Genomic DNA, 15,634 nt, shown 5'->3' on the forward strand with positions numbered 1-15,634 from the left:
ACCATAATCAAGTCACTTCTTAACCTTCTCTAATAAAGTACCTATCTTGAGATTTTAAGAGTACAATATCTTATCTTTCAAGATGGCTGTCACTTCTCTGTGGCCCTGAAAGCAGAAGGGGTGGAGTCCATGTTTAACCCTCTCACACCCTGAGTACTTTGACTTGGCTCAGAATAAGTGAGCTGCTGCATGCAGTCTAGTATTTTGATAACGTTTGTGGTATGGAAACCACTTTTATTATTTACAGGAATTTATTTAAAGAACGTCTTAAAGTATAGAAGTAACAGTCTTGCTACTGCCTTTGTAAGGTTCTGGGCCTAGCCTATTTGCTATCCTGCCACAAAGGAAATTCTGCTGCCTTACCTAGACGCTCGTTACAGGAGTGTCTCACAGTCTGCTATAAGTCTGATTTTATTCTAAAAGCAAGGTGCATATTTTATTCAGTTGTGTGTAGTGTCCAAGAAAATATGGTAAGTGCACCATTAAAGTTATGTCTTGTCAAAATAAAGATGACAAATAATGTAAAAGTTAAGGTTCCCAAAATAACTTTAATTCTTCTACATTTCATGTACTATATTATGCGTTTGTAATCTGTTTTTCATTAAATCACAGAGACCCAATTTAGATTTTCCAAGTACAAACATGAATACTAAGTTCATGATTTCCAGAAAGTGCAAAATATATAGCTGCGAGGCAAGCTGGATAGTCAGAAAATACTCTAATCTCTTCTGTTTCCCATTGATTGATGCTAAGTACTTGTGTACTTTTTGGCTTTTATTATTGGGCAGATAATTATTTTCAGCCTCCCAGAGGTGAAAGAATTGGATAGACCGGATAGAAATGATATGTAGAAAGAGGTCAAAGAAGTGTTCAAAAGGCAAAGCAGTAATTGGCTGTTGCTATTCAGCTCTTTTTATAGATAGATTGGCATAATCCCTTTTTAACCAATTGTTTTGTTCAGCCATCACAGGATATAATGTGAATTTCTTTCATTATAGCCGCATGATTTTTGTTGTTCATCATTGATTCCAAAGAATGTATTTTCTAGTATGGCACACTGACTTTATGCTGTGGAAACCTTCAAATGGAGGGCAGAGGGTGTTTAGCAAAAGAAAAGATATCACATGTAATTTATACCAGCTGGTTGGTTTAAAGACATTAATTTTTCAATACATTATGAATGACCTGAGGTCTTCACGGATCATCAGACTATCATGTGGAAAAGGAACCTTCCCTAGCATTATTCAACATAATTTATAAGTAGTTTAGAACAATGGTATTTTTCAGTGCTGATATAGTTAGTAAATGTTTCAGATATCTGTTCAGTTTTACAAATATTTTAGTTTTTGTGGGATTATATATGCAATATATGTGTTAAAAATGATTCCAGAGGACCATGTGATATATAAGTGAATAAACAACAATTGCGACTTGATAAATTCAGGAGTTTCTAGATAAAGAATTTTAAGTGCCATGAAAAATGTAACTGAAAGTTAAGCTTGAGGTGGCATGTTGATCTGCTTGCTATTATGCATAATGTGACTGTGTAAGCAGAGACTTCTGTTCTGGGGTTCTTTTTGTTTTGGTTTGTTTTTTAATCATCAGTGATCTTTTCCTAAATTTTTTTCAAATAAAGTTAAAAACAATTTAATACACAGATAGTTGAACTTCTCTTGCTGCAAGCTGGAATGACCCGCTCAGTGTCAGAAGCAGGTGGGCAAGCGCTAGCACCTTGCCATTGTGCTGCCACTTGTACCCCTGCTGAATGCTACTGGAACCCTACATCTGCCAGGTGGATCCAAAGATTCCATGGGCCAGATCTGACCCACAGGCCATAGGTTGCCCACGCTTAATTTAGTAAAACTGGCATGGATGTGATTCATGATAGGGAAGATAGATGTGTAATACAGGCTATTCCCTTAGTAATTTGCTTTTCCTGTGGTACACAGGGTTTCATTGTGTCCCTCAATAAAGCAGGATGAGTACAACAAAATGTATCTGAATACGTAGATCTGCTGCTCCAACTGTCTCTTCACATTAGCAGGAGAAAGAAATAGTATTTTTACCCAAAGGCACACTGAACATTAAAGGGTATAACTCACTTGAGCAGAATTTAGTTAATTATTGTGAGTCATTTAACAACCTCACATGGGAAACTGGTAATTTGTTCTCTAGATCAGTGGATCTGGGGGTCTGCAGACTGTATCTAAGAGGTCTGTGAAAGATGACTATGAACAATTAAAAGTATGTTAATACCCACACTTGCAATTCAGAAGGGTCTGCTCCTCCATTTAAAATCTTTTAGGGGGTCCACAAAGAAAAGGTTGAACTCTACTGCTTTAGAACATGAAGATGTTGTTCACAATCCTTTAAGTGATAGGGCTTCAAAATGTCTGCACTAAAAGTATATAAATTGGGCTAATTTTCCTGTAGCATCCTTTGCCCTGGTTCATGCAGTTCATGAATTTAGAGAGAAGCCAGCTTTGAATTTGGCAACTCTATTTCAGCCCCAGAACATCTTGGTGAAATGTTACATGTTTAACAAAACAGGATTTTTCAACCACACACTGAAAATTTTCTGATGAAACAACCTGCTCACAGATAAGTGAGGTAGCAGTGGTCTCTTGCCAGCTGCAGAGCCAGTTATCTGATAGTATTTTGTAGGCAGTGCAGCACAGGTATTTATTAATAGAAGTAATAGTAGAGATTACAAGTTTGTTGATGTGAGAATTTGTCCCCTTTTTGTAGAATTAAGTAAAATACTTCTAACTTATAAACTTTAATAAAGAGGGCCTAATGTGAAATAAATGGGTTTAGACATGTGAAAATGTTAATATTGATTCTATGAAGTAACTTTATATGTTGTTTTTCTTTTTTAACAGAAAGAAGAGAAGTCATCAGTGAGTTTTCCCTCTATTCTTAGCCATATAACTTCTACTTTCATAAATCATCCTCTAATTCCAATGACTACGTATGCGGACTCAGGAGCCCCACAGATGCTGAATGTCTTTTCTCCATTTACTTCTTCCATGCCTTGTGACATACATGTGGTTAATCTAAGAACAATACAATCAAAGGTATGTTCAATATGGTAATTTAATAAACAAATATTTGATATTTCAAATATGGTTTTTAATTCTGAAAGACTAATTTATGAATCTACATAGAATGAGACAGCCTGGTGCACCCACATATGTGCTTTCCTATGGAGCTGACTAATTAGCTCTACATTAAAGCGTTGCTGCTTACACAAGTGCCGGTATTAGGGCAGAGTAAAATAATTTACTCTGCTGTAAAATCATACTGTTGGGGACAGTACTATCTTACTGTGGAGTAATTAACTGCCAGAATGCTCATGTAGACAGATAGGAACCAAGGACAAGTCCTCCTTCCAGTACATAAGGAACAGGAGAAAAACAAACGGCGGTTGGCTCTGGATTTAAGATCCAGATACCTTGTTCAGTGCAGGGAGACCCACTCTCAGACCAACCACGACCTTTCCATTTGATAATAGGTAAATGTATTGATACATAGTTATAACAAAAAGAAACAATACAAACAATCAAGCAGTTCTATATATCTACCAAATCCTAGGGCTGTCATCAGACTCAAAGTTCCACTCTGAGGCTATCTCGTAGGTGTCAGATGTCAGCATGGCGTGTCAGCATTTTGGAGGTGGGATGCCAAGTTCCACAGCCCCTCTCTAGTAGAGTGCATGAGATGGGTTGCTGGTATGCCCTTGGTCCATGGTGGCCTTGGAGACCCTTCTCAGGCAGGAGAAGGAATGGGGAGGGAGGGAAGGAAGAGAAGGAGGGATTCTGTTACTCTCAAGTCTCTGCTTTTGTGTACTCCTTCCCTCTTGATGACTCCTTATTACTCTTCATCCGTGGCTATCTTTGGTTGGTAGTCTCTGTGGTCACATGTTCACATTGCTTTCTGGGCCCTCTCTTACTTTGGTCTGTTCCCCTAAAACCAGGACTTAGCCCCCTAACTTCTCTGGGGCCTTGTAGGTGGTGTCACTTATCTCATGTTATGGGCAATATGGTACATATTTCCTTGGTTCCCAGGCTTTGTGTCCTTGTTGTGTTAGACAACCTGCCTGTCTTGTAGGCTGTGATCTCGTGTTATGGGATGCCCCTTCAATTCTTAGGCTATGTGTGTGTCTATTGGCCTTGTTGTGTTAGACAGCCTGTCTGCTTTCAGAGCTATGAGAAACTGTGTGTGAGAGACCCACGCTCTTTAGAAATCATTTAACCCCTGCTGCCCATCTTGAGCTCTTATGATACATATATCTATACCTATAAGCCAATTCCCAAAATACAGACCTTTAAATACTATTTTCAAGACAATAGGGCCATTGCTCAACAACTTGGGACAGCTGGTTATCGGCACTCAGGAGAAAACTGAATTCCTCAATGACTACTTTGCTTTGGTATTTTACTGGGCCAAGGGGGAAATTATGCCAGGTGGGGTACAGAATGAGCAGAGTGGGAATGACTGCCTTCCTAGTATTGCCATAGGACTGGTGTGTGATCAGTTAAAAAAAATTAGACATGTATAAGTCAGCAGGACTGGATAAACTTCATCCAACAGTGCTGAACAAGCTGGCCAAAGTCATCATGGAACCCCTGGAAAAACTCTTCCAAAACTCATGGCTCTCTAGAGAGGTCCCCAAGGGCTGGAAGAGGGGCCAGTGTTGTGCCCATCTTCAGGAAGAGGTGGAGGGAGGACTCGGGTAACTATTGGCCAGTTAACCTAACTTCTATCCCCGGGATAATCCTGGAAAAATTCAAGGAGTCTGCATGCAATAGACTTCCAGAATGTAGGATTCTGAATGACAGCCAGCATGGCTTTGTCACAGGCAGGTCTTGTCTTACCATCCTCATCTCCGTTTACGATGAGGTAACTTGCCACCTGGATAAGAGAGAGGAGGTTGGCATTGTATACCATGACATCCAAAAGGCATTTGATCTGATATCCCACAATGTTCTCATGAGAAAATTGGAGGATTGCAGGCTTACCTGCGAGACGGTTAGGTGGGTAGGAAGCTGGCTGCAGGTAGGACCCAGAGAGTTCTAATGAACGGATCTGTGTCATCCTGGCAAGAAATGGCCAGTGAGGGGTTGGTGCTTGCTCCATTGCTTTTCAACATCTTTATCAATGATTTGGATGTGGGGGTGAAGAGCTCACTGGCCAGGTTCACAGACTAACTAATTTATGAGGAAGCGTGGTCACGCTTGAAGATATGCTACAGATACAGGCAGACCTAGACAGCCTAGCAAGTTGGGCGGATCGGAACCAAATGAAGTTCAACATCGACAGATGTAAAATGCTCCATCTGGGGACAAACAATTCCCTACACACCTACAGACTTGGTGGCGCCAAACTGACCAGCACCACAAATGAAAGGGACCTGAGGGTAATAATTGACCATAGGTTAGGTTATGTAGGTCAAAGCTTTACATTTCATCTTTCTCTAGACCACTAAGAAGATTTCACTCCTTTCCTCTCATGATCCAGTTTTCTTAACAGTTCAAACAAGGTAAAATAATCAATATGGAAGGCCAGAATCCATTTAGCTATTCATTAGGAACTGCCTGTAATACTTTGAAAACTACCACAAGATCGATAGCAGTGGCTTTAAGCTCTGCCATTTTCTGTGTACCTGACTAAGGACCTCTGGCCTCTTCCTCAAATCCAGGATTTTAGACCTGGCTTTTGGAAGGTCATATTCTTTACAAGATGATGATGAAACTCAAGGAAAACTAGCCAGCAGTGAAATCCTTGATCTGAGTATTTTCGGGGCAGGGGGAATGTTCTCTGTAACAAACAATTGTAAAGGCCTCAATTAATTTTCTGAAGCAGTCTTAGGACTTAAAACAACAAAATTATGCCCAATAGATAGGACAGCCATCCTCCTCATTTCTCTAGTCACCTGTGAGCTCAGGAAGTCCTGTCCTTGATTCCAGGTACAATCCCCTCCATCTTCCTCATGTGGGGATTCTTTCATTTTCCTTGCATTGTAGACTAACGTAATTTTATAGTGTTAGGTTTCAAAAAGGGTTATGTCAGTTTCAGCTTTACTACTTCCTGTTGTCCAAGTCCCCTTCAACATCTTTTTCAGAGATCAGTTTAATGAAATACCTATAAAGAGGCCAAATAGATTATCTTAAATAGGAAAAATAGAATGGATATTTTATAATATATAGAAAAAGGAATTTCATTCTTGATCTTTCCGTTTTACAGAGAGCAATGGTTATTGTCCTGTATTAGATATAAAGATGCTTTATATCAGAGGTTCTCATACTGTGGTCTGCAGAAAGCTATTTTGGTTATAGAATGAAATTTTAAGTAATACAAGTTGTGGAAAGAGAGCAGTTTAGAGCAGATGTAGTGCATAAGTGACTCTCACTGTATGTGGTTTAAAGAATGGAAAAATCATAATTGGAATATTTATTCAGAATTTCATACTGTAATTTGGCAGGCACTATCCCTTTTCCAAATATGAAAGACTGGTAAGTGGTTTAAATACTTTTAGGGCGTACTTCCATATTTTGGATCATGACCAGTCATAGGAAGCATCTCAAATATGGAATGACTGCCACCCATATTAGCTACAGCTGTTTTTTTTTAATTATGCCTCCTCTTGCCTATGGAAGTAATGACAGTTTATATAAGGGAAAAGTCTGCACTGCAGTCACAAAAGTGACTGCAATGTGGTGTATTGATACCCAAGCCAGCTTCAGTGTTGCTAGCTTTGGTACTCCTACTAATGTAGCCGTAGGGTGTGGGCTAATTTATCTGGTCTCATCACAGTATTAAGTTACTACATCTGACGTTATTTTGTTTATTGGCTCACTGAGACCTTGCCCCCCAAAAATTCTTCTCTGCATAGAGTGTGCCTCTCATCATAATGGACCATGAAAAGGCCAACTTCATCTGAGTCAAGATTTCCTTCTAATGGAGTATCTCTCAGTTGTAGAACACCTGTGGATTTTTCTCTCAGAAGAAAACTATATAGACTGGAGTGTCCAAGATAAGGCACACAGGCTGAATCTTACCATAGGCCCCTATCATCTAGCCCTCAGTGTTGCCCAGAGTTAACCCACAGGCAGCATGTGAGGTGCACCTGTGGCTCCATGCACCACACGTGGCTGCTGCTTTAGGTCATAATCTGGAGTGGCTGCTGTATACAGCACAGCCCTGGAGTGGCTGAATGTGATGCGCCACATGCAACACCTGCTTCGGCCACTCCAGGGCACGCACTGGATGCGGAATGTGGGTCTTACGTGTGGGTCCAATCTGGCCCATGAACCAGCCCCAGGTCAGATGAGTTTAACGCTCATGATAAAGACTTCCAAAAGCCATTTTCTGTAAGCAGCGTTCAGAAGATATCCATCAATATTTCATATAGCCTATGTTTCTCATGACCTCTTTCTTGGCTTGCAAAATTAAATTCTGCGTTAGATTTTGAACCTTCCTTTAGGTTTATGTGCGAGATGTATGCCCCTGTCAGATATCCCATATGCCTGGGGATGGAAACAGACATGCCTTTTTTCACCTTTGTGCTGCCATAAAAATGTTTATGGCAGTACAGAGTGACAGAAAATAGCCATACCTTCATACCTGTCTTCATGCCACAATATGGCCTTGGCAAAAGGTAGCAATACATTGTGTGGCATTATTGTGGCAGACATCTATTTCCTTTATGGCAGGAGAGTGCAGGCAGCACTAACTACCTGCACACTCCTCCTATAAAGGAAATAGATATTCCTGGGACTTAAGGGCCTTGGTCCTGCACACCCCAGGAATTCCCATGCAGATTGGAGCCCCACAAGTCCCAGGTGTGCCTGCCTAGCTTTCCCTACTTCCAGAGACATGCTCCTGGTAACCTCCAGGATGTGTCTTTGCAAGTGGGAATAGTTGGGATTTCCTGCTCCTAGAAATTCATCCCAGAGATTGCTAGGGACACATCTCTAAACCAAAGAATCCTGACTTCCCCCGCTTCCAGAAATGCATGCCAGAGATCTCAGTGGCCCATCTTGGGACATGGGGCCACTCCAGTGCAGCCTTGGGGCTGCCAATCAGCAGATCACACCACAGCATCAAACTCACTCCAATGCAGTCCCAAGGCTGAAACTGCCAGTCAGCTGATTGGCAACACCAGATCCAGGACTACAGCAGTGTCCTGGTTTTCCTGGCTTCCAGAGATGTGCCCCCTGAAATCTCTACAGTATGTGGGAATACATAACTTTCTCCGCGTGTCTCAGTGGAGACTCTGCTGAGCGTGTCATTAGACCTGCATGTTTTTTCATTACTTCTGTCTGCACAGCTATAGATTTCATTGGTTTCCATCTATAATATGTGTAATAGTCTTAAAGACTTGATCTTGGATGGTCTGCTTCCCAACCTCACAGGAACATATTCATGTACACTTACTGCAGATACAAACACTATGAAAGAACCTCCCACAAGGGGACTCCTGCTTCTTGTGTAGCTCTACATTTAGGATTCCCTGAAAGTTGGCAGGATGTTGCCAGTTTGAATCTAGCACTGACTTTAATATCCTGGTGTCATTAACAATATCTGTTTCAGTACTGTATCTTTCTTCAGCACTGCAGCTGTTCATGGCACTGTCTGTCCTAGCCACTAATAAATCCTTGGAAGGAATTACCACTTTTTGGATAAGTAAAGTCACACTCTTTCAGAAAGTCTTAATAAGTTACCTGTCCTCACCAAAAGACCAGATAGGCAGCTCTTTTGCATCTAATCCCCTTTTTTTTGGTTTTTGCAGTTTCATTTTGAAAATAAAATGGCCATTCCTATTAGTCCAGGCCTGCTTCATCCAGCCAAGGACATTTGGCGTGCTCTGTTCTGTTAAGTTTGGTGTTTTTTTAGGTACTGATGAAAAAGAGAATATACTCAAGTACATAACCTTACAGAAAGTTACAAATTTTTACTCCCAGCTTCCTTTGGTGAGTATGCTGGTTATAGCTGCTTTACATGAATGTTCCAAAGGTAGTAAGCCATCTCATTCCTCTTGCCTTTGGTCAAAGATGGGCCATGGCATAAACTGGATATTTCTGGCAGAAAGACCAATTTGCCTTCCTTTTGCACTTTCATATAGCTAATGTCTGGCTGTCATGTCCCAGTTTAACTGTGCTGTGGAATGATGTAAGCCCTGTTTTGGGATCCTTGTCAGAAAAGGAAAAAGCAGTTGCTAAAACTTGATTGCTGAAGGTTGAATAAGAAGGGAGAAGTCACTGAAATAAATTTGAAGCCTCAGATATTAGCATATATATTCTGGCCATGTGTAAAAAGTATTGCTCTGAATTAGGGTCTTCTGGCTTCAATCCTGAGTCAGAAAAGAATGGCCGTGGAATTCCTTGTGTTACATCCCCTACAAGAAACGTTCCTATCCAGTGTTCTTCCCTCTGCAGCAAAAAAGGAGATGCATTCTCAAGGGTAGTACTGGTCTTTATTCCATGACCGAACCCTGCTTACCATAAAAGAGCTACATTTTATTAGAAGTCTTTTATTATCTCATCATTGGCTTAAAATTAGCAACTTTTTGGGAGAATGGTTATATGCAATTTTCAGCATTCTTCAGGCAGCATATTAGTTCATATAGTGCTTAGTTCAGGTTTACTTCAAGCTGTTGGAATTGGATACCATCTGAAAATGTTAATCCATCCAATTCTGTGCCAGGCTACTATTCATTCTTCTGCATCCTCTCTCTCCAGAGATCTGTCTTATGATAAAATCATATTGGAGAAAGCAGTTTATTTGCATCTAAAAAGAGATAAAATAGAAGTTTTATGAGAACACTTAGAGTTTCTGCTTCTGCTATTTCCCGATTCCAAAGAATAGCTTTTCAGTCCTTCTGACAGTTCCTGCTTCCCAAGGCACTGTTTTTTATATGGGTGATGAGAATTCTTTGTTCCTGAGTATATGACCTTGTGTTTGCTTATGTCTAAAACGCATTGTTCAAGTAGCCCACCTTACAGAGCAAGTCAAGCTGTATTACTTACCGTTTCTTCATTTTTTGTCATTCGCATATTTTTACAAACAGTTATTATGTCTTCCACAGTTTTACTGAAGAGTGGGTCACAAATATATTCCTGCAGTACCCCAGTGGAAACACCTTTGCTGAATCACAATTTGCAGTTACGTTTTAGGAGTCATCATTAGGCTAGTTTTACTCAATTTAGCATGGACTACGTTAACCTTGTTTAGTGCTAGTATTTGTAATCATGTCATGTGAGACCAAGTCAAATGCTTTAGAGAAGCCTGTGTATATTGTCACAGTTAACTTTATCAGTCTATCTCTTAATCTTGTAAAAAATATTAAGCTTGTTTGACAGCATCTACTTTCCATAAAAACAAATTGATTATCACTAATTATGCTACAGGCATGTAGTACCTTAGTGTCGTGATTCTCATTTGGGGTGCTGCAAACCTGTTCAGGGTTGCTGCAACTGCCACTGCAGTCAGGAAGAACTGCCCCATATTTTCAAACTCAGGAGTGATGAGTAGGGGGTGCACATAGGTGTACATGCACGCCCTGAGCGTGGCAGTGCACCCTCTACAAAGTCGGCAGCGCCTGTGGGTGGTCACTGCTCATCAGCATGGCTGGTGGCACCTGCAGACATTCCACAATCACTGCTGGCTGCTGCTGCTGGTAGCGGCTGCGGGTGGTCACCGACCCTTGGTCAGTGCTCACCACCTACCTCCCCCACTGCCAACAGCACCGGCAGCATCTGTGGGAGCTCCCCGACTTACCGCCACTGCATGCCTGCTGCTGCCGCCATGCCCCTCCAGCCACCGGGGGCATGAGTCATTCATGCTCAAACTTACTTGATTTTAGGTCAAACTTAAAATGAAACTACATTTTCCCTGCCCTGCTCCAGGCCTCGGAATACTCATCCACTTGCCCCAGCCCCTGGACTGCTCTTTTCAGCCCCACCCCACATTGGGGTATTTTTTGCCTGCCCTCCCCTCCTCTCCTCCCCCTCCCACCCAGCCAGCCAGCCCTCTCCACTCGCCTCCCACAAGCTGCTCCAGGTGCAGCCGCTTTCATCAGCTTTCACCACTGCTGGAGCCAAGCAAGTTAGTCCTGGTGGGGATGGGGCTGGAGGGATGGGGGTTGTAAGTTCATTGAAGAAGGACCCCATGCCACCTGTGGATTGTGCCTCATCCCCACTCCTCATGAATCATGTGCCTTCCCCCCCATGGATTGCACTGCCCCCCCCCACTCCACCTGTGGGTCAGACTGGCCCCCTTCCCACCCCTTCCATGGGGTGTGCTAGCCCTGCTCACCTAACTAGCAGGTCATGCTGGCCCTGTCCACCCCACCTGTGGGTTGTACAGCTCCCCCCCCCCCACCCCTCATTGGTTGTGCCTCCTCCTTCCATCCCCCCGTGAACCTCTGATCCCCTCCAAGTCTGCTGGACCCCCAACCCCCTCACTAACCCTCCCCATTCAGTCTTGCCTGATATCAGGGAGCCATTTTGATTCAATTTAGCCTCGCCCTAAGGCCCCTGAATGTCTGTATTTAGCCTCAAACAGTGGTTTTGTAATGGGTGCTGCTAACTTCAGGAAAGTTATGAATAGGTACCTTGAGGTCTGAAATGGTTGAGAAACCCTGCCTTCGTGTTTATGTTGCATATAATCTTTTCCAAGATTTGGCCCAGATCACTGTCCAGCCAGCCATCCTGTATGTAGGTTCTTGTGCCATCCAAATTCTATTGGTATAACATTGTCTTTGAAACTCTGAAGTGTTCCTAGAATGTTAAAATCAACATCAATAGTCCAAAGAGTTTCTCAACCAATTGTTTTTATATTCCTGAATGCACATTATTTGTATCTACAGATTTTTAAATATTCATAGTCGCTGATGAGCAAAACCCAACTTTGGGCTGATGGTTGTGTTAATGCAAAACCTGGTTAATTGATTTTCTCTTGTAGTTGCATTAAATTTTGAGAAACTGGCCATTTTAAGGCAACAAGTATATATATTAGGGGACACTGATTGAGATTTTCTAGGCCAATACTGATTAGTTGCCAATATGCAGGTCCGAATTGTAAGTCTGTTGTAGGGGAAGGGGTATGGGGGAAAGCAGCAGATTGAGGCCCCTGCAGCGAGGGAGGGAGTGGGGCTGGGGTAGGGCACGGGACAGAGCCACAAGCTTCTCATCTGGGGGGAACGGGGGGATCTCCCACCGCTGCACACACCCTGGGAGGGCATGGGGGTCATGTGCCCCTGGATCTGTGCATGAGGTGAGGGTGGGCTGTCCCTGTGGGCTGGGGCCGAGGTGGTGCCAAGCTCTTCCTGGCTGCGGCTGGGACGTTACTACACTCGGGGCAGATGGCAGCAGCACTAGGAGAGGAACTACCAGCAGGGCTGCAGCCACCCCAAAATTCACCATAGCCTCCCTCCCAGCACTGTTGCCACCAGCCCCAAGCACAGTCCAAACCAGTTCCCCTGACCCCCACCCCCGCCACACCTCCCCCCCCACCAGGAGGAGCCCAGCACAGCCCTGGCCGTAGCTCATAGCAGCAGCATGCCCTCACCCTGCACACAGATCTGGTGGTACACTCCTCCCACACCCTCCTGAGGTGTGTCCAACAGCAGGAACTGTGACCCCCCCGGACGAGCTTGCTCATGGCTCCATCCCAACTGTGCAGCCTCAGCCCCACTCCCTCCCTCACTCACCGTGAGGGCCTCAATCTGTCCCCCTCCATGCCCCTTCCCTCGCAACAGACTTACCAGCCATACCCGACTCTTCTCCCTGCTGTCGGGCTACGCTTCTGGCCACCTGTGTGCTATGCTGCGGCTGCACGCATGACTGGGGGTTTTATCAGCCACATCAGCCAAAAAAAGCCGAATGCCAATACTGTCAATTTTCCTTATATCAGTGCTGATCCAATATGGGACTGATGTATCAGTGTACCTCTAATATATATATTGCTAATCAGGGCCATGTTCTGTTTCCACATATCAAAACAAAATTAGGTCATTATCACTGGCATCTAGGTACTTTAAGTAGATTTTTCATCTGTATCTGACAATGATATCCAATACTTATTATAAAGTAGTAGTTGTAATGTTATTTGTTAGAAAATTATCTGGTATTTTTTGGAAATGTTTTTAGAAATAAAACTTTTTTTTTACCAGTAGCTGTAGCAGCATGAGGTCTTTGTCATATGTGCTCCTACTTGAAATCTCTCGTAATACTGCAGTTTTTTTCTATAGAGTATAAATCGATGTTTATTGTGTTCTGATGTAATTGTGTTCCCACATTTGCTCTGGTGGTGTGAGAGGCCCCCACCACTACCCGTTTGTCTGATTCGTTAGTTGGTACATTGCAATCTAAGCATTCCAGGGCCAGTCTTTTCAAATTGTCATCGACTCTGGAACATATAATAATATTTGTAATGCAGATTCCCTGCCTCTCTGCATGCTCTTTCCTAAACAAGGTGTATCTGGTAATTTTTAATGTTTAACAAGCCATCGTGATTCTGAAAGAGGGACATGATAGTATTTCTGGTGCCTTGTTAAGTTTTTGATTAAAATGCATTGTTCACTGCATGCAGATCCATATGGTAATGATGCTTCTTAGGTTTTGTTTTCCATACTGTTAGGAGGATCCTGAAGTACCTAGTCTACATCAGTCATTCAGTTCAGGAAGATCCACAGTTTACAAGTTAAATTCACAACTGATAAATGGAGAATCTAGTCTTTCCATGTAGGGTGGAATATTCTGTCCATCCCCGTTTCTTCATATTCATTTTACAATATTAATACAACAGCACAGTGCACAGCTTATCTTATTTCTTAATTTAGAAACCCAAACAGATGCTTGTTTCAGGGGAGTAGATGGCTGTTGTTCTGAGGTGTGGGGAATGTTTTCTTCAGGTGGTATCATGCTGCTGTTGCTTTGATATACAGACTGCTGGGGTTGGTGTGTTCAGGAAGGCTAAGTTTTCAGACTCCAGAGGTGACTCAAAAAAAGCTGCTTGAATTTGTTTTGTGGTGAAGTTCAGAGAGGATAGTTGTCAGTCGGACAGTGTGCCAGCTGATCTGTTTAACGAATAGCTCAACTTTAGTAAATGCCCTTGACAGATAGCGACACCATATGAGTTAGGTTCCTTAAGGTTGCTACAAAAAATGAGTCTTGCAAGTCTGAAATGCCTTAATCTTATACCAATTTTTCCTCTGTCTTTCTATTGAGATGTTCATTTCCGCTGGTCCCTCTTGCTGAGTTTGCCCACCTGTATTTCTGGTTCCATTTATCTCCCTCATTAGTGTGCTCTTCTACATTACTTCTCGAGTTATTCAGCAACTGCTTTTTGCTACTCCTTCCTTTGAATCAGCTGCTTTGCTGATTGGTGTGTTTTTACTTTTTCTTTCTTATCAGGTCATTCAGTGGTCACAAGGCTTGTTCTTCCCAAGCTCCTTTTCTGGAGTCTTTGTTTAACTATAGCTTAGCAAAAACTGTGGCTCAGCAAAACTGGAATTCCTGCAGTGGCTACCTTGAATAGTACTCTTGATCACCTTTACAGCAAGTTATACTCCTAGTTCTGGGCATCTGTAAGGAAAATTCTCAGTTCACCTGTCTGCAACTATACTCCCAATTTCTACAAATTCAAAGTTAGGGTAGTTGCTTGATACTGTGGCCCCATATATAATTACAAATTTTGTGGTTCAGTGATCAGCCTTATATAGATGGCTTCTGAGCTTGTGGCACTAGTATTTGCAATCAGGTATAAATTGGCAGAAACATTACTACAGTTACTATAAAACCCTTCTTTTCCACAGAAAAACCTGTTATACTCATAGAAATGAATTTCTTGCATAAAGGGGCAGCTTTTCATTTTTTCAGAGAAGCCAAAGTACAAGCGATAGAAGTCATGATTTCTTTACCAAGTTACAAAATACATCAGCCATCAAAGCACAAGTAAGGAAACATCTGAGGCAAAACATTACTTCCCTTTAAAATTCTCTTCCTCTAGAAAAAAGTAATTACTGTATTGTAAAATAACTTTTCTGACATAGAAGAGTTCAATGCCTTAAGGAAATGGGATGCTTTCTTTAAAAGAAAAAGTCGTATTACATTGATTGGATATAAAACTGATATATCCTCCTACAAATAGATTGGATATCAGCACTAAAACTTTCTTTTGTCTTTTTGTAACAAATATACATGGCTATCATGCTGCTTACATTTTCTGTTACATACTTTGTTAATCAGATAAAAATTGTGGCACTGGTTCTTTTTCACTTTGAGCAAAATCTGTGGCCTTGAGGTACTGCTTATAAGTAGGAATCCTGGTTTTCTGTGATTAAAAAATCACAAATTCTCTAATAAAAAAATTGCTGATTCTCTGATAAAAATCCCAAAATCCATGGTTAACATTAAATGCCCCCACAGCCTTGCTGGAGGGAGCCCCCATCTGCCAGAGCTGTGGGGTCAGGGACCCAGGTCTTCAGCCCCCTGCCCCCAATGGAATGCAGTGACTGCTACAGCAGGAGCATGAGCCAGCCCCTTGCTGATGCCTGCCTGCTGCAGGCTTGGGTGGGGCCAGCTCCCAGTGGCAGCACGCATTCCCAGGGGACAGGGGAGACCCACGC

At 42.4% G+C, this 15,634-nt stretch overlaps 1 protein-coding gene across 1 annotated transcript in view; it reads left to right on the forward strand.

The window, feature by feature from the left end:
* Positions 1-15,634, forward strand: part of MAN2A1 (mannosidase alpha class 2A member 1) — a 225,671-nt gene that overhangs the window by 196,676 nt on the left and 13,361 nt on the right. Inside the window, exon 20 of the mRNA XM_019532463.1 lies at positions 2,883-3,077. Coding sequence (XP_019388008.1) covers positions 2,883-3,077 — 195 coding nt within the window. The remainder of the gene's footprint in view (positions 1-2,882; positions 3,078-15,634) is intronic.

The sequence above is a fragment of the Crocodylus porosus genome, unplaced genomic scaffold, assembly GCF_001723895.1.
Source record: "Crocodylus porosus isolate Cpor-Errol unplaced genomic scaffold, CroPor_comp1, whole genome shotgun sequence".
NCBI classification, from domain to species: domain Eukaryota; kingdom Metazoa; phylum Chordata; order Crocodylia; family Crocodylidae; genus Crocodylus; species Crocodylus porosus.